The sequence below is a fragment of the Lepidothrix coronata genome, unplaced genomic scaffold (assembly GCF_001604755.1).
Source record: "Lepidothrix coronata isolate B3197 unplaced genomic scaffold, Lepidothrix_coronata-1.0 Scaffold236, whole genome shotgun sequence".
In the NCBI taxonomy this organism is placed as follows: Eukaryota; Metazoa; Chordata; class Aves; order Passeriformes; family Pipridae; genus Lepidothrix; species Lepidothrix coronata.
The window spans coordinates 1,046,009-1,065,236 of NW_016690416.1; the positions used below are offsets into that span (position 1 = coordinate 1,046,009).

Here is a 19,228-nt window from a genome sequence, read left to right on the forward strand (position 1 = left end):
CTCAGTGTAAGGTGGAGCAGCCAGTGCATTAGCAAGTCATTTAGAGATAAATAAAATTTCTCTCTAAATAAAATTTAGCAGAGGGTTTTCCACTCCCTGTTGCCCGTTCCAAGGGCGATGGGAGGAAGCTGAGGAGAAGCGAGGTGTAGGCAGGGTGAGTTCCCACCAGGGCAGGGGAAAACTTTCCAGGCACACAAGCACCCCAACGGTTTAGAAATTATTTGGTCATTCTCTGCATTCACGTGCACCTATAATGCTGGGGATACCAATCCAAGTGAATTCCTTTGGATCTGATGATAACACGAGTAAACAATCACTGGGGGATCTGCCAACCCTCTGATTTACAGCTCCCTTAGCCACTGTACAGACCCAGCTTGCAGCACTGCCTTACTCAGAGCTAGCACCTAATTTTCAAGGACATGCTGGATGTTTTAGCAGCAGCACATTCCTACCTGGAGAAGCACTTGGGAGACCTACAGAGTGGTGGCAAGGAGGGCTGGGAGAGTGGCCCCTCCAGCCAACTATCTCCAAGCTCCAGAGGTGCTTACTGTGGTTTGTATGCCTCTGCTTCCAAGATGAAAGTTGACTTAAAGCACTGGAAGGTACATAAAAGCTCAGATGACAGGAAATGCAAAACAGAATTTGGCAAAATGAAGTGCTTTAGAAAACAGCAATATATTTCAAAATACAAGCCAAAGTCATCAGAGCGATAGAGAAAACTGCACATAAATCAAAGTGAAGTATTTATTAAAACTTGCTACACTCAAGCTAATGAATGCAACCAAAAAGCCAAAACCAAACTCTTCCAGAGATATTACAGAAGAGTTGGATTTTTTTTATAGAATCCAAAACTTAAAAGGACATTAAAGGGCAGAAATGAGCTTAATAAAAACACAATAGAAGTTTCGAAATTTAAGATTTTGAATAGTCTTAAAAAATTATGAGACAAAAGCTTTTTAAATTCATCAGATAACTGGAAAAGATGAAAAGCTGGAGCTATTACAAAATGAAGTCCAGCTAAAGCTCTTTTTGAAGATAGATTCTGAGGTGGTGAAATTCCAGGAGTTTTACAAAAATTGGCAAAAAACTTGCACAATGCCAGAAATGAACAAAAATCAAAACACACTATTTCTTTAATAGGAGGTTTTGGTCAGACTGGCTGGATGCATTGACAGCACTGCTGAGGAACAGCTTTGGAAAGCCTTGTGCAGAGCTGTTAGGATCAGGAATTTGCTGGCTGCATTGCTCCCAAGGACTGACACAGCTTGGCAGGAGATCTGCTTCCCTGGGCTCAGCTGGGCTGTACACAAAGCTACCTGCTGCTGAGGGAAAAGACATTTCGTGGGGAAAACCTCTGACTGGAAAAATCAACTTCAAGACAACTTTTTATGTTCCTCCTTCACCTTACTCCAGCCTCCACATTAAAAAGTCCCTGGTTACATGTTATTAAATGTTTCTGAGTGTCTTTGCACTTTGTTTCAAGAAATCAGCCTCTGGTTCACAAAGCAGTTATGCCTTTCTAAGAGAGCATGTACTATTTTCACTGTGCAAGAACAATAGCTCTGCAGAGGAGCTGGCTCCTGAAGCATCTTTGCATCAAGCTACCCATTCCAACTCTGGGTTTATTGCAATTCCCTGGATGAATCCTGCTGCCAAAAATGATGTGAAAGGAAACAAATCTCAGGATACCATTTAAAGTCACTGCCACGGGGAATAGAAAGAGTCTGGGCTGATGGGGGATGCTTGCCTAGACAGATTTTGCAAAATACTACTTTGCAGTCAGCCTGAGGCCTTTCCTATCTCAGGAACCTCCAAACTATTCTCCCTATACAGGAGCAGCACGTATTACACTAAGACCCCAAGAAAGCACATTTCCAGGATGACAAAAAATGGCTTTCTCCATAAGTAAAGAACATTCAGAGTCATTTATTCCTCTATCTCCCCACTTGAAAAACTGCACTGGTTCTCAAAAATACCCAGATAACCAAAGCAAAGCCCTAAAGGAAGAATGTGCCCAAAGATACCCCACACTGTTGGTAAGACTCGAAACTGGAAGGGGTTCTGTCAAGCTTGAACAATCACCACACAGCTGTACCTCTACAACAGGTGCTTTAACAAGAGCAAAGCCGTTTGCAAACAGCAGTGGAATGCCCCTGGGGGTGAGAGGGCTCTTTAGAGCTCCCGAGATTAAAATAAAAAAGAGACACTGAAGCTTTTATTGAGCTGCAGTGTAAAAAGAACTCCTGATTAATAATCCCTCTATCCTCCAGCGAGGCAGGAAGGATGTCTAGAGAGAGAAGGGAACAAGTATTTGAACTTTATACAGAAGATGGAAAAAAAAATCCACTGAGTTTCCCTCCTACAAAATGTACAAGTCTTTAATTCAGTACTACAAGACCATCCCTCTCCCTCAGGTTCAGAGTGCTCTGAGCCCAGCCAGGACCCCAACAGGCACAGTGTCCTGCAGAACCTCTGCTGCAGTCCCTGCAGCTGTATTTACCCTTGGAAATGCTGCCCACACACCTCGACAACAAAGCCTGAAACCTCCCAGGAATTTACTGAGCTTTGGGCTCAACCTACCGAGCCCATTCTGAACAGCTTTATGGATTTTTATGACAGCAATACTCTCAGTCTAAAATTCTAGAAAACTGCTTACCTGAAATTTTATATTCCTAATAACTGTAAGAGCCCAAGCCTGGGCTGAGCTCTCCTGTCACCAGCAGCCTCCAGTGCCAGATGCTACAATATGGCCAAGAGCTCCTATTTATAGTAAAAGTTACCCTCGGGGAAAATCCACTCACGTGATTATTATTTGCAGTAGACAGCAGGTACTCTACATCTTGGAATTTAAGGGCTTGTCTCTTCCCTAGAATACTTGCAGGTGTTTCTGTGTTTCTTGTAAACAGATTGTACCACTAAAATTTTGAATATTCTTGCTCACTATGTGACTGTCAAGCTGGGCTGAGAGATTTCAGCCTAAGGGCCAAGCCTGCCAATTGCCCTGGATTAAACTGAAGAGCTAAAAGACTAATAAGTAGTGGATCTATTGTGATTTTCTAAGGTTTCTTCTGTAAAATAAAGTGCATATATAGAGAGATATTAAAAATATATATATAAATGGCAAACTGGCACCTCGGCAAATATTTTACAGTTGCTAACTTACTGGTCCCATTACTAAACCTGTCAACTTCTCCAGCACCCAGCTCTGAAGGGTTTTACACCGTCTGGGTAGACCCAGGCTCACAAAATTTCACACACCCACAGTAGAAAGAGATTCTGGGCAGGAAACAAGAAAAAAAAAAAGGAAGAAGAAAAAAACCTCCACCACAAACAAAACAACAACTAAACAAAATACGTTTCCACTGAAAAGTATGGTTTCATTTTTGTAACAGTGGAAGGTGAGATAAGTAGAATTAGTAAATTTTCACAGTGAGCCTGATGGAAATGCAAAATATATTCATAGTAAAAAAAACCCGAGCATCTAAATCCTCCTGAAATGTTCGGCTATACTGGTGTCACTGCCACAGTAGTTGGGCTTCTCTCTCCAAGTACATATTATTCACAAAATACAGTACAGAATGTATGCATTTTTATGGTTGCTCTACACAATCTCCTCAAGAGGAGGACAAAGCTTTCCAAGTGAAGACAGTCAAAACTAAGAGTGCTCAGAATATCTGGAAAACATTCGGTTATTTAGAATATAAACAGATAATAATGTATCAATCCATAAATATCACCTTGTCCCAATGGAATTGGTGAGGCTGTTGCATCCAGGTTCACTGGAACCAGGAACAGTCTGAACTCCAGAGTGCTTGTTCCCAGTGTCTAAAGACCAAGCTGTCATAAATAACAGTCTTTATTTTGTGCATTATCCAAAAGTTTCACCAGGAACTGATAATCCTCACTATGTATGATCTTAACTACAGACTTATCCCCATTTGGAAAACAAAAGCAGCTGTTAGGCAACGTGCCTAGAGGGCATCTGTATTAGTCTTTAAAAACTACTACTTGGCTCTCCTGAGTCAGAGCTGGGTCTCCCACCTTCCCCAGAGCCTCTCCCTGCAGTTTATACCTGTGGGTCCACCAAAAAAAACCAACTGCAAATTCACCAATTACCAGGGACAATTGACATCACAAAGTGAAACAGCCCTGTGTAAAGGAAGGAAGAGCAGGTGGAGGGACATCCTTTTTAAATTTCAGGCTCGGTTTTGCCACAGAAAGATGCAGGTAACCAGGGGAGCACAGACTTTGCCAAACACTCCTTTCAACACAGGTGTGATGCCCACATTTCTGCCCCAGCTCTGCACTGCAGCTGTTGCTTTAACCACCAGTCTCTAGACAAACCCATCACTAAGGTGAGGGAAAAGGGAAGACAATTACACAGAGCAATCCTAGTGCCCCTTCCCTACCAAGGGCTCTGGTCCAGTATTAAGCTGATTTGGAAAATAAGATGACACCAACGCCATTAAAATGCCTTGTTTCTTAGAAAAGATCATTAAAAAAAGGATCCACTTTCACAGTGAGTAGCAAAGGGGTGTGCAAGCAGCTGTGATTTGTGTCCTTAAAAGTTGTAGTGTCCAGGAGCATGTCCTGACTCCATGGGGGACTCAAAGTCCATCAACATTCTTTGAAAATCCTGATGCTTCAATAACTGCAGATACACTGTTATCCACCTAAACTGCCTAAATACTCCAGCTAAAAGGGGTGTCTCACCACGGAAAACGAAAACCATCGATCAGAGCTCTCCCTTCACAGGGCAACCCAAGGGCCGATCATTTGTAGGTACAAATTTCAAGGCGGCGGGTGGGAGGGGAGCTTCACCGCCCTGCCAGCAGTGCTCCAAGACGCGCATAACTCTTACTAATGAAGCAGATGGCATTTGCATCCAGGTGGCAAACTGCACTTTGAAACGACTGTGCCGGCTCTCTCTTCTCCACGCCGGCCGGGACGCGGACACGGCATCGCTTTCGAGCGTGGTCGTTATCCACCCGTGGAACGGCACTTATGTCAGAGCCACAAAAACTACCTGTTTCCCAGCAAACCAGCCCGGGGAGGCCCCGGGCGAGCTCAGGCCCCGCGCAGAGCCCGAGCTCGGCCTCCCTCCGCCCCGACCCCCGAGCCCCGGCCCGGGCCGGGTGAGCCCGCGGGGGTCCCGGCCCCGCTCCCCCGCCGGCACCGCCCGGCGCTGCTGCCAGAGCGACACAAATCCCAACAGAACCCCCGCTCTTCTCTGGGCCAAAACTTGGCGTTTTCTCCCCGTTCCTGCGGCTGCTCCCCCGGGACCTGCCCGCCCGTCCCCCCCTCCCCGGAGGGCACGGCGGGGTCGGGGCCCCGCACACGGCCCGGGGAAGGGGGGGCACCGCGGGCCGGGGGCCCGGCGGGCGCTGGAGCGGCCCCGGCAGGGCAGGGAGGGAGGGAGGCAAGGAGGGAAGGAGGGAGGGAGCGAGGGGAGGCGGCCGGGAGGCTCCGCGGCGGCCCCGACGTGGCGGTCCCGGGGGGTCCGGAGGGGCCGGGGGAGCGGGGGCACCGCGTCCGAGCGGCCCCGGGCAGGGCAGGGCCGGGCAGGGCAGGGCTGGGCAGGGCAGGGCCAGGCAGGGCAGGGCAGGACCGGGCAGGGCACGGCGTCCGGCCCCGCGCCCCCCCGGCGGAGCAGCGAGCGGGGAACTCGGCGCACAAGTTCGGGGCAGGGCAGGAGCGCGGCCCCGTCCCGCTCACCTGAACACACAGTCGTCGCGGGCGTCCCTGGCCGGGGAGATGAGCCCGTGCTTCTTGTTGAAGAGCTTCTGGAAGAGGGTGGGCGGCATCTTGGGGCGCCGCCGCTGCCCCCGCCGCCGAGCGCCGGGCTCCGCGCAGCGCCGTCCCCTCGCCGCGGCTCTAGTTCCGCCCGCCCCGCTCCATTCGGTGTCACAGTCATATGACAGAAATTAGTCACCCGCCGCTGCCAGGAGGGGCGGGGGCAGCGCGGGGCGGGCGCAGGCGGCGGGGCCGGGCGGGCCCGGCGGGGCGGCCCCACGTGCGGAGGGAGCCCCGCGGGAACCGGGGCTGGGCCGGGGGTCCCTCCGGGGGTCCCTCGTCCCGCTGCCCTCGGCGGGTCCCGCGGGCGGGGCCGGGGGATCCCCGCGGCGGCGATAACGAGCCCTGCCGTGTTTTCCTTCTCCGGACGGAAGTTCGGGACGGGAGCCCCGGGAAGGCGGGGGAGGTCACGGGCGAGGCATCGCACCCTGCAGGGCTGCGCCGAGAGGGGCGATGTCCCTTCCCCCAGACCTAGAAAACCCCTCTCCCGCCCCCTCCCCTCCCAGGCACACGGCGCTTCTCCCACAATGGCACAGCTCAGATGCGCTCGATTCACAACCTGCAGGGAAGGTGGAACGTGCGTGTTTGGTGGCAGGGGAAGCCATCATCGCATCGCAGGTAAAATACCCAGCCACAAAGCGGCGTTTAGGCACATAAAGCCCAGCAAATCAATCCAAAACAAATTATAAGGGGGGAGGAGGGAAGTGTGATAGGTTTTATAAAATCAAGAGGATCTGAGGATTTTTGCAAAACTCTTTATTAGTAAATGCTGAAGTGAAATAGAAATCCTGGTAACAGTTAACAGTCTCCTTCAGTGTATCACTGTTCAGATACAACGCTGCTGGGGAGTTTAATTAAGGACTGACAAAACTGACTGACTCATCTGCTTTCCCTACAAAATGGAATTAAACTAAAACAACCTATGATGTAAGATTAAATTAAGCAGATTCTTTTTAAGGCAAAATTTAGTGCATGTGTAACATATCTACACAACAATTCTTCACAGTCACCCATCTGTAGGAATTTTGTTTTTCATCTACCAGAAGTTGAAGATAATTCTAACAGAAAACAGGAACTGATGTTTAGATGCATCCCTTTCCCCTTGCTCTGTATGGAAGACACACCTGCCTGCCATAGATTTGTACATGACCAACCTTTGCATCCCTTCACCAGGTAAAACCCTCCTGGCTTCAAGGTGGGCATGTAAATACAGTCTCACATACAAGAAGTCCTCAGGGAGCACTACAAACTGATAAAATTTTGGCCAGGACATGTAACTCAGCTTTCAGTAATTTCACAACTGAGAGCAATGAAGATTTAGCTCATCTCGAGTGCATTACAATTCCAGCTGATGGAGTCCCTTTAAGAGTAAATATTAACCTGCTCCAAAATGCCTAAATTAACAGCAGTTGATTCTGATAGGCTTGACTGTCAGACCTTAATTGAGGGAAGGGAGGAAGGACAGTGAGAGAAAAAGGATGGGTAAAATTTAATCATCCTCTTCCCCATAAAAACCTCTCTCTAGGCAAATTTTCATACCTACACAAAGAACATGAACTTCTGTGCCCATTCAGTACATGCTGATTTGGGCCCCAAACCTCTCCTTTCCATGTCTGAAGATTATGAACCACAGCAGAACCATTTGCATGCAAGGTCTTTACCCCCCACCAGCCTGTACATGCACTCCACTGCAAGAAGCAAAACATCTTCCATCATCTCTGAACACTTTAAGTCAAAGTCTCCTAGAAGTGCACTTCAGATAACAAAAATAACTGAACAGTGTTAATGAAAAACCTCTTACAGATTTATGTACAATACATTTACTCAACATGCATCTGCCATGCACAATTCCTGGTGATAAAGGATTATCAGAGTTCCTGCATGGACTGACTCGCTGGGAGCGATTCCATTCAAGCCATTAAGGCTTCATCATGTCTGGGACGTGACAGAGCAGCCCTGGTGACACTGAACAGATTCCTCTCCTGAATCACTGCACAAATAACCTCCTCTGTCCTACCCATTAACAGGCCACGACCCATAACCTTTATCCACCAATATGGAAGAGCCAGTTTCCACTCTGAATGAAATTTTATGTAGTAGTTCTGCAGCTAAAAACCAAACTATGGGAAAATGCCTTTCCTTTGAGAAAAGCAGAACAAGAGTAGAGATTGTTCCAGCCTCCAAATGAATTTCCTTCCCTGGGGCACAGAGCTAGCCTGGTAATTAATTACACTTTCTCTGAGAGTCAGACAAAAGATGAAAATAAGAAGCAGCACTTTCATAACTGAAGGGAAGGACAAGAGATTGTGGTTCCTGATATTTCTGCCCTCCTATACAGACTCATCACATCAAGAAAAACAAAAGCAAAATGCAGCAATATTCAGGCTGCTACAGTTACACACCATATTTCTTTCTCTTGTACTTTCCAATTAATTTGCCAGTATTAGTATGTCTCTTGTATAAAACTACCAAATGGTCTGGGGCAAAATAAGTGTTTTTAACTAGGACTTCTAGAATACCCTTAAAATAAACACATCTTTATTCAGGACCACCCTTTACTTGAGCAATCATCATAATCACAACTTTCTAGATAAGTAGCTTTCAATTTTGCTTAAAACTACCTCAAGAAGTTCACCTCTATCTCTTAGGGGCTCTAGATTCTTGCATAAATACTAGTGACTGAATATTTGCAAGAACAAGGATATTGGTAATTAGAAGCACATCTGAGAGGACTCCAAGGAGTTATTGGTAGAAGTCATTCTACTAATGCTTAAAAAAAGAAAAATAGCTTAATGGCATAATTTTTAACCTTGAGCCATATAGTGTGTTTATACAATACTTCTTCATAGACTAATCCAGCATCATTTATTTGCACTTCCTTCTGCCCCAGAGCAATGGGGAAAGGCTCAGGGTTCAAACTTTCACAGGTTATTCAAACATAGTCAAACTAAAGTTGTGGAGTTTGTATGTTTTCTTGGCATGCTCTTTTTGGAAATACAAAACTATTTTCCAGAGTGATAACACTGAGAAACAGACTTTTGAAAGCCATACTGGCATTTTGAAACATCAAAAAACTTCCCTTTTTGTCCAGAAAAGAGTCAGGGTGTTGTAGTGAGAACTCTGTAGGGATCCAAATAACTTTAACCTGCAGTGAATTCAGCTGGAGAAAACTGTGCTCTTGAGAGTGTTTTCTGAGGCACTTGGCACACTAAGAATGACATTTAAGAATTAACAATCCACAAGCTGAAGTGGAAATTATGTGGACATAGTGTGAACAGTAACCTGAAAATCCAGAATGCCAATATCCAGCTCTTCACACAATTCAGCTATAAAAGGGTTTTTCCCACCTTGTATTCATGGAAGGCATCTGCTGCTTCTAAGTCTGAAGGCAGTAGAAGAAACAGTGACTGAGAGTTATGATGCTACAGAACAGGTGAGATGGAACAGGAAGGACTCAGAGGTGCCAGTGGCTGGGCAGTGGATGTGCCCAGAATGGTGACAATGCTGATCACTAAGAGCCAGCTCACAGTGATGGCAGGGTGATGATGACCTATATTCATGGTTAAAAAATCAATTTACAGCAGAACATACAGTCCTGCACCTCCAAAGTTCTGCAGACCTAAGCATTCAGGGAGTTTAACGGCAGCATACTATTGACTTCTGGGTCCCTGAGAGAACATGAATGCTTTCACACCCACCCCCATAACCTGTATTAACACTTAAACAGAGGTCACATCTTTAAATGCTAATGCTACTAGAGAAAACAAGAAATCCTGGCAGAGCAAGAGCCAAATATAACTCCATAATTAATTTGGTCTGCTGTTCTTGAGTCGTGCTTTCTAAAAATCTAAGCAAATTCAAGAATCATCTTTATGGAGTCCTTGCAGAATGATGCCCAGAATAGGATCTAGTTGCTGTACAACATAATTTAATGTTAAGTACTTGAGTAAAGTACTTACAAGCTTACTGAACACATAATACCAAATTTCAAACAATGTATGTGCAAACAAGAAAAAAACCACCAGCCATTTGTTAGTTCTGTTCCAGCAACAAGATGGTCATTTCTTCTGTTGACTCCTGCTGAGACCCAGAAATCTCATCTCTGTTCACAGCAGATCCAATTTTTGGTACTTGTAATAGTATCTGGGGAAAAAAAAAGTGATAAATAACTATCAGTAAAGTGGCACATTCTCAAGTGTAAGAGAAAGCTCATTGATCTGACCAGCTGTTGAGATGTTCACTAGATATCCAGGCTGTCATTTGTTTGGAGGAGTCTGGATCTTGCAGGTCATTTGCCAGTGAGGACAGAACAATAGTTTTGAGTACCTGTACATTCCTAATGAAAACCAGCATCATCTGAAAGACTCCTTGTGCAGAGAATAAAACATTCAGCATAAAACCCCCACCACAAGTAGTCTGATTCCTGATCCCAGGATCCTCCAGAAAAGCAGGAACAACCCCAAACTTTTGTTTTGACACCACCACTTGCCTATTTGTGATTACCAAGTACAACCTGTGTTCTGTATTACAACTTTCCTAGGACACATGACCTAGCACCCTAGTTCTTTGATCTGTACAGAAGCATCAGTGCCATTAATTAATACATACACACACTTAAAAGCATTCCCCTGCATTCTAGATGCTGCATGAAACTCAACTGGTAATAAAGTTGGAGAGTATTTGGAGCTAAGAGACTGCAAATGAAAATTTGTGTGTGCTCAGTATTTTTGAGAGCTGTCACACTTAGGCAGTATCTCTGTATTGGATTAAATGACACACACCTTGCAGAAAACCTGCAGACATTGTGAAGAACTACTTTAAACTTCGGAAGACATGTGCCATCCAGTGGCACACCGAGAAACTTCACCGGAGACGGCAAAGGGAGGGGGTTTTACCTCTGTGGCAGTGATGAGACAGTTTTGTTCACAGTTCTCATTTCTGTTTAACAAAAATCTAGGAAGTGAAGAAAGGAGCTTCCCCTGTGTTAAGGGTTTCAGGAGAAAAGAACAGAAACCTTAAGGGAAAGTGGTGATTTTTAAAGAAAAACATAACTGATAACTTGAACTGCTTTGAGGATGGGGGGCAATACTGAGCATGACATAAACCACACCAATGGCTGAAAGCTCAAGTCAGACTTACCCTAGAAATAAAGACAAGATAATAACTCATTAAAGAAGAAGGTAACTTTTCTAAGGAATCTCCACACCAGCAGGGAAACCTCAAAGTTGTGTTTAGAATCATAGAACCACAGAATGGTTTGGGTTGGAAGGGACCTTAAAGATCATCTCATCCCACCCCCTGCCATGGGCAGGGACACCTTCCACCAGCCCAGGTTGCTCCAAGCCCCGTCCAGCCTGGCCTTGGACACTTCCAGGGATGGGGCAGCCACAGCTTCTCTGGGCAACAAGTTACTTCAGGAGTAACTTGAAGAGGCACAGATATTCCCAGAGTTACCTAGAGCACCTTCTGACCTTAATTATGATATAGCCTATGACTGTATCAATTCCTGTGCTAAAGATCCTCGGAGAAAGTGCTAGTGCAGTTTCAGTGAGTCCTGTTGCACAAGAGCACTGATAAGTCAGAAATTTGAAGTTTTCTGCATCTTTTACTCTTGTCAGCCTTGTGATTTTTTCAAAATATTCAGACTTTAAAAAAAAAAACAACCACCCTTAAACACTTAACTAACCAGTTACCACCTGCACAGCAAACCAAGTGTTTATTCTCTCACCTTCAGGCACTCCTTTGGGAAGGGAGAACCCTTTCCTGATAACTGGAACTTGCTGCAGCCTGGAAGGCCTCTGGTGTGGTGACAGTCTAACAATGGAGCAGATTTCTTGTCTGTCACATGGGGGCTGAAAAGATTAATGACATTTCATTCACACAACTATTCCCCTTGAAGAAATAGTTTTTCAGCTTTCTTGTAGGGAAATTACAGGTGAAATGCAGATTTCAAGGGATGCCACTAGAAAATATTTAAGACTATTTGTGTACATTTAATATGCTATTGTAAAGGGTGAGAGAAAGCTTCAGAGCTTGAACATTCTCTTCAGCTGTTTTAATACTGTAAGGTTTAAATATACAGTACACTACATACTAGAATGCCAAAACTGGATTTAAAAAGTGCAATAAAATTAGAACCTTAAAAATATTCTTTTCTTCTGGACTTTGAGGAATAATTTCCTTTTCTGAGCTCAGAGATGCAGGAACAATTTCTTCTGAATTTACACATGGACCTGTGGTATTCAGGAACAGGCTTTCCCCAGGTGAGGCTTTGCACACTGGCGACAAGCTGAGCTACAGCTCCATCAAAATACAAAATATACAGGAATAACCACCCAGTTAAATAACAGACAACAATTCAGATTGGATAATGCTTGTTGGCTCATACAAAAGATGTTCTATTGCTTAAAAAAAATTATTTAGGAATGCAACAAGACCTTGATGTTCTCTGTTTGTTAGTCTAGTATGCATTAACTCAAGTGTGCAGAGACAAGTGGCAGTACTGTACTACCTGTACTGCCAAAGAATTCAAACTGCCATTTAAATATCAAATTTCTACTGAAGGGGTTGTGCAAGTAAGGCTACTAGTGCTGGGTTTACATCAGAAGATGTTGTAAAGATACAAACCAGATTCCTAGGTTGGGTTGGTTGAGGGTTTTCTAATTGTCCAGCTAATAGAATTTATCATAGTTTGTTGTGCAATTTGCATAGTAACATGTATAGCCACAACTGGACTGTGCCACAAGGAATGATTTTTTTGGTTTGGATCATTAAAACAAAAAAGCACTGGACAGACACTCACCTTTAGCTGTGCAAGCTGAGCATTACCAGGATTTTTTAGAGCTTTATTTTCCTCAATCATCAGCATGGTGGAAGTCATTTGCTAAATAAAAACAGAGAAGAACTCAGCATCAGATCCAAATTCTTTGCTGTTTATTATTACTCCTTCAATATCCCCTTAGTACACAATACTGTAAAAACTCAATTTAGAATTACTAATACTTCTTCAGATTTAAGAACTGAATTCCTGTCATTCACTTTTTTTTTTTTGGTCTTGTGCTTTCCAAAATTAAGACAAAGAACTAGTTTACAGCAGCACAGACATTTCAGATGTGGCATTTCCTGCCACTTCTCCTATTTAATGGTAACTTTTGCCACAATTCAAAACTCTCACTTCTCATTTCATGCCACTGCTAATCAGCAGGACACAATGGGAATACTCACCACCACAGCATCTGTTGGTTTGGTTGGCACAACTTCTGCTGTCAACCCCCCTGGTTTGGCTGAAGTGTTTCCTGGGGCACCAAGCTGCCTGAATGATGATGAACCTTCTTCTGCTGGATTAGAATTGTTTCCTGTTTCCTTACGCTTCACCCTTTTGGGTTTAGCAGTTTGCTTGTCAGGCTGAAGAGGGAAACAATTACATTTCTTATTACAAAGTGACTCTCTGCAGCCTGGTAAGCACTAAAAAAAGAGAGTCCCTCTGTCACAGTCAAGCTCCACACACTGACTCAGTACCACTGGCAAAGCCAGTCTGAAAAACACTGAGCTTGGGGGCATCCCTGCCTGTTCCTCTATGGAGAGGGAGAGGCAACTGCATCCTCATTCTCTGCCCTGGCTGCAGGCACCCCTTCCACAGGTGTAGCAGGAACTACTACTCCTCTAGGTGGAGTTTTCCACCCAAAGCAAGTCATTTGTGTCACAACCTTGCTGATTTATTAAGGATCTTTCACCTTGCTGTCCGGTCCTAAGGGTGAAGCACAGCGCATACCACTTTTTAGGTCTGGAGTTCTCTCTCTTGCAGCTGTAATTTTACAGAGCTTTTTTCCTGTGACAAATTTCCAACAAATTAATTAACTTTGAGACAAAGACCACAGCTACTCTTCCACCCCATGTCTTACAGGATGGTTTTCAAAGAGGAATAATTCCAAAGCCACCCATGTAAACACAGTTCCTCCCTTCAATACAGTCCTCATCTCCCTCTCCCCACCATCAGGACTGCTTTACTCCTCTCCCATTCCTTAAGGAAACAAGGTTGCCTGTTAATCTTATGTTCACTTGGCTATTTACTGCTGGACATACACACTGTGGGAGCAGAGACCTTCATAATCACAGCAGTCTTTGCCAGTGGCAAATTCTGCTGCTATTACCCTCCAAATTAAGCAGGGGAAAACTATGTGGTACCTGGGCCACAGAACTGCATCAGTCACAGATCAGAACTGAGTTCCATCAGGGACTCACTAGTATTTGTGAAGCTGGTATAAGTTCAAAGAGCATGACACGAACAGTTCTGTTCCCAGGTAAGTTAAATAAGAAATATCAACTTTCATTGAGCATCATGGGTGATTAAATGGAAAAATGCAGGGTTTGAGACTTTGGTTGGTTGGTTGTTTTTGTTTTCTTCTCCTAACACATAAATTAGAACCAAGTCTTATTTACAGGGAAGATTTTTTCAATATACACTTCTCCTTCAAGACAGAGTCTGTGCTGGAGGACAAATGATCCAGTAGAAACCTGGTTTAGAAACTGTGCCATCACTTAAGTTTGGGTAGCATATCCTGTTCTCACAGCTAGTACAACTGCTGCTGGTCATATTTTACCTGACAGAGTAGCTGAAATGCCTAATGCTGAAGAACTGTAATTGCAATTTGATGGTCTCTTTCTAGGAGAGGAAAAAAAAGTGAACAACTATTCTGAATGAATGTTAACATTAAAAAACCTACGAATACAGAAATCCTAGGAAAATATAGGCTGAGTGAAAAGGATAAAGCTTATTTTTAAAAATATTGTTACAGAGTTGCTTCATCACACCTTAAAGTTCTTTGATAGTTCATCATGAAGTCACAGCTTATCCTGAGGATACCTGAAATTGCTTAAGAACATAAAAGATCTGCCCCCAAACCTGATTTTTTTCTGGGTGAGCACAGAATGTCAGAGACTTCAGAAGGACTTAACAACAGGTACCCTTCATATTCTGCACTGCACAGCAAGCCTGGCCAGGCACCTGGGCACACCCCTTTTGCTGCCTGTGACTGAAGGAAATCTGGCAGAAATAGTGCAACTGGAAAAAAGCAACTTATTTAGGGATTTTGTAAATAAATGTCACGTTCCTCTTCCATAAAATCCTTCACTGAGTTCTCTTATATCAACTTCCCTAGAGCTGCAAGGCCAAGCCAGAAGTCTGTAAGGCAAACTCTTCCCTGACTTAATGCACCAATGTCAAAGTTAGTGAGGACACAGGTAGCTGAAACTCCACAGAAGGGTTTGCAGGAGCAGAGGCTTATTCGTATTGGCCTTTCTTTAAAGCATCACTCAAAAGAGAAAAACCTGAACACTTAGGTGCATCAAAGAGTCTGCTGTGCAGATTACCTTCTAATGCACTGGTCTTGAAAATCCTTTGGTACAGGTTCTAGAAAAAAAAAACAACAACATAAAAGCTAAACTTTAAATGAAAAAGCTAAGATAGCTTAGACCAGACAACGTTCTAGTGCAAACTAATTTCTAAAGCACAATATTAGAAGCAAACACAGACCACTAGCAGGGAGCTGCTCCCCATTATGCAGACAGGCCTTACATAAAATGATCATTATATATTTTATACCAGTTTCTTGCACCAAAATGAAATTTGTTTATGTGTGTATCCTGAAGAATCGTAGAAAAGAATTACCTAATATTGCTGAAAGATTTGAGATCTGTGCTATCTTATCAATGGTCACTGCTTTGCTGGAGTCCAGTAGAGTAGAGTTCTTGTACTTGCCAAGGTCCACAGAGTAAAAATGACTTCTTTCTGCACATAAAAGATATAAGTGCAGGCTTCTTATGCTGAAATTCATCCAATTACTAAATTTGTGACAAACTGAAAGCAATCACATTTGGAGGATGGGAACTAAATGAAAGTATTGTCTTGGCTCAAACAGCTGCAGAAAAGTTTGGAAGGAGTTTGACTCAAAGCACTTCAGTGGGTCATCCCCAATAAACAGCTTGTATCAACTGTGAATACTTCAAATTTAAAGTGTGATGGAAATTACATCAGGACCTGATTCACTCCAGACTGGAGGACAGGTTGGCTTGCAGCAAAGATGTGATCTGGTGAGTCACACCCAGAGAGACCACCAGTCTTTTTATTGTCAACAGTCTCCCCACATTTTCTACATCAAATAAAGCTCAAACAACCCCAAAGTCTCACCTGAATCATCATCTCTGAATGTTTCAGGGGATGAGTAACTCTGCAGGCTGTCACTAGTATTGTTAAAATCTGCAGTTGAATCGGCATCTAAACACTGAATGAGAAAGGTTGAAACACCTGTGGGAAGAGTCATTCCTGTACCTAAAGAAAGAGACAAAATAGGTGGCTAAAGAAAAGTTTCATCTTGCAGAAACCATCAGGATTTCCTTATTTAAGTTTCATTCCTGTGATGAGCTAAATATTGTCAAGTCAGTACTTTATACTGAGTCATAATACAATTGAAGAAGCAAAGAAAGGGCATCCTGAAGCCAAATCTACACTACCATAAGCTAAGAGAAGACACCTTCCTTGCCCAAGGCTCACAAGGCACACCTGAAGAATTTAGCCTCTGACAGGGTAATTCTTCAACAGGTTTGTTTTCAGAAGGACAAACTATTTAGTCACAAGCTTTTAAAAATGCAGGTTTGAGTAAACTGAAGAACTCATGTCCACAACTAGTTCTGTCAAGGATAAAACCAAGATCATGGGGCTTCCAGCAGGCTGGGCTCAAAAGACTGTCTTAGGTGCTGTAGGTCTGTTTGTGCTGCCTCCAAGCAGCTCATGTGAACCAAAGCCTCCTGCTGCAATAAGAGCCACGAGTCTAGTGGTCTCAAAACCTTCACCTTCCAATTATCACAGTCAGAACCAGCACAAGAACAGCACAGTACAAGACCAGTACTTTTATAGAAAGGTAATTATAAGTACATAATTAATTTTACATTTAGTTTTATATAGATATAAAATATAGATATAAAAGTATATTTAATAATATAATGTATTGCCATTATACTCACTTGAAGTCATTTCTGCATTTTGCAAACTTTCTTTACTTTCAAAGCTGATCATTGAGGATTTCTAAAATTAAAATACCAATACAAACAACTTGAGAAAACTGGATGTAGACAAAGAAATGCAATTAAATATCATCTATACCAGCAGATGCTTAGAAACTCATTGTCTGGTACTTCACCCCTTAAACTTGCTATTCACAGTAATTTGTGCCACGTTTTTTCTTACACCATTAACAAATCTGCAATGTGACTTATAGTTCTAAAATTCATGATGAACACCCCATCATTTGATCCTACAGTCTTTCCTGGATGAGATGCCAGTGAAGGCATACTGACATCAACTTCACTGGCTTTTGAATTTTTTTTTTAGAGGCCCAGTTCTTACTTTCAGAATCTTAAACCATTTCTCTAAATACAAACTATGACATGCAGGCAGTAGATTCCAAGTTCAGCCTGAAAAACGCGTGTGCACACACACATAACTCACAGGAAATTTTACCTGCTTATAAAAACAATTTAGCATGTCACATTTCTTTGGTTTATCCTCCAGACAATTACGAGTAGATAAAAAGCAAGACATAATTCTCACCTTCAGTGATGCATTGCTTTCTTCTGATTCCTCTTCTTCTTTTTCCAAGTCTCTTGTTTCTCTGACATTCACTTGATTGCTGCAGTTGAAGAACAGAACTAAGCTCAACCACAGAGCTACACTGTTTTAGAGAAAGGCAACAACTATAAAATGTCTTTATGGAACACCAATAAATAGTCTGACAAACATCAGTGCACTGATAATTCAGATTGCATAGTTCCAAGAGCCACCTCACAAGGCAAAACAATACAAATGCTTAGCTAATGTTAATAATGGTGTGTTTGAATGAGTTCTAACAGACCTTTGGTTGCATGAAGGGCTCTCCTCAATGAGTTCAAGATTTTCTGTAATTTTTGGTAGAGTTTTCCCACTGAACTTTTTCTTGGGGCCTAGAGAAAAATAAGTATTTAGTTCAGTAATGATAATTTCAATATTAGAATTTAGATTATTATTTCTAATAGGGCCCCTTTAGCTATTTCCCCCTTCCATCCCCATAATACCTTTTTGACCCTATTATCACAAACAAATGTTGTAACAGGAAAGCCTCACCTTAAATTACCAAGCCCAGCATGGGATCAAGACATCCCATTTACTTTAGCCTTGAATCCCATCCCTTCCCCTCAGACTGCATTTTGTTTCTTAAAGGTCTGCAGTTCTTAACTTGGTAGCAGCTACACTGCATTCAACGAGGCAGCTCCTGAGCAACAAGCCTGAGCAGTTTTTGAGGTATACCCCCAAAGGGGAGCAAGGCTTTTGTCTGGACCTTTCTACAGGGCCCCTTCCAGCTCGAGACGTTCTACGATCAGACGGCGGGAAGCCACTTTACAGAAGTGGCTTTATGACTAACCAGCAGCCAAACCAGAGGAAACACCCCTCCTGCTCCCAGAACAGCTGCCTGCTTTCCCCAAGCCGTGAGGGACACGGACAAGAAGAAACCACTTCCCAGCCTCACGCAGCACCCGCGTGCGAGGACCCGCCGCCGATACACACCCGGCCCGCACGGCCCCGAGCGGCCCCCGGGCACAGTGCAGGGCCCTGCCCGCCCCCCCGACCCCGGCCCCAGCCCCAGCCCCGGCCCCGGCCCCGCGGGGCAGCGCTCACAGCCGGGCTCGGGCCTGCGCGGCCCCGCTCTGCCGAACAGGCTCCGGCGGCACGGCTGGGGCGGCCCGGCCCGCCGGCCCGGCAGTGCGGCCGCCCCCGGCAGCGGGGACTCGCGGCGCCTCTTCCGCGGCGCCTTCCCGGCGCGGGGGGCGCGGGGGATGCGCTGCCGCTCCATGACCGGCCGGGAGAAGCGGCGCTGGCCCCGGGAACACCGGCGCTGGCCCCGAGCGAACCCGCCCTGCCCCGCGGCCCCTCAGCCGACACCGCCCCTCGCCCCCCGCCCGCATGCGCGGGGCGGCCGCCCCGGCCCGCCCTGAGGGCCCGGACCCGGCGGGTCCCGGCCGGGACCGCTCCGGCCGTGTCGGGCTGGTCAAAGCCCGTCCAGCCTGGCCTGGGACCCTTCTGACCCTGCCAGGATGATCCGAGCCCCGTCCGGCCTGGCCCGGGACACTGCCAGGGATGGGGCAGCCGCAGCTGCTCTGGGCAACCTGTGCCAGGGCCTCGCCACCCTCTGAGTAAAGCAAACCCTGTATGAAAACGGAGTAAATAAATCATGTGTGCGATACCCCTTTCACTGACCAGCCCCGTGTTGCAGCTGTGAGGGATCTCGTAGCTCAAATGTTTCATGTAATGAAGCAAACTCACAGAACCATAGAACGGTTTGGCTTGGAAGGGACTAAAGCCCATCCAGTTCCACCCCCTTCCAAACCTTCCACTGTCCCAGGTGCC

At 44.9% G+C, this 19,228-nt stretch overlaps 2 protein-coding genes across 6 annotated transcripts in view; both read right to left on the minus strand.

Annotated features, from left to right (window-relative positions):
• FNIP1 (folliculin interacting protein 1) overlaps window positions 1-5,822 on the minus strand; it is a 64,780-nt gene extending 58,958 nt beyond the window's left edge. For both annotated transcript variants that reach the window (XM_017834609.1, XM_017834607.1), the window contains exon 1: window positions 5,716-5,822. In XM_017834609.1, the coding sequence (XP_017690098.1) occupies window positions 5,716-5,804 (89 nt within the window). In that variant the 5' untranslated portion in view covers window positions 5,805-5,822. The remainder of the gene's footprint in view (window positions 1-5,715) is intronic.
• Window positions 5,823-6,534: 712 nt separating this feature from the next.
• On the minus strand, window positions 6,535-19,211 carry MEIKIN (meiotic kinetochore factor). 4 transcript variants are annotated; one of them, XM_017834610.1, is made up of 14 exons: window positions 19,066-19,211; window positions 17,700-17,787; window positions 17,399-17,477; window positions 16,813-16,873; window positions 15,980-16,120; window positions 15,461-15,580; window positions 15,163-15,202; window positions 14,394-14,455; window positions 13,527-13,621; window positions 13,018-13,197; window positions 12,596-12,676; window positions 11,932-12,087; window positions 11,522-11,645; window positions 6,535-9,936 (listed from the first exon to the last, which is right to left on the minus strand). In XM_017834610.1, exons 1-14 carry the CDS (start codon window positions 19,184-19,186, stop codon window positions 9,890-9,892), a joined length of 1,395 nt encoding a protein of 464 aa, XP_017690099.1. In that variant the 5' UTR covers window positions 19,187-19,211; the 3' UTR covers window positions 6,535-9,889. The 4 variants fall into 4 exon arrangements, with proteins under 4 accessions (XP_017690099.1, XP_017690101.1, XP_017690103.1 ...); XM_017834612.1 differs by lacking the exon at window positions 11,932-12,087 and having other exon boundaries at window positions 19,066-19,208; XM_017834614.1 differs by lacking the exons at window positions 6,535-9,936; window positions 11,522-11,645 and having other exon boundaries at window positions 11,984-12,093; window positions 19,066-19,210.
• Window positions 19,212-19,228: the final 17 nt, after the last annotated feature.

Coding starts and splice junctions, on each gene's coding strand:
- MEIKIN (XM_017834610.1), bottom strand. CDS start 19,186: ATGGGCTTTAGTCCCTTCCAAGCCAAACCGTTCTATGGTTCTGTGAGT. Junction 15,581..15,979: donor ATTCAGAGATGATGATTCAG/GTGAGACTTTGG, acceptor TTTTATGTGCAG/AAAGAAGTCATTTTTACTCT. Junction 12,088..12,595: donor CTCAGCTTGCACAGCTAAAG/GTGAGTGTCTGT, acceptor ATGGAGCTGTAG/CTCAGCTTGTCGCCAGTGTG.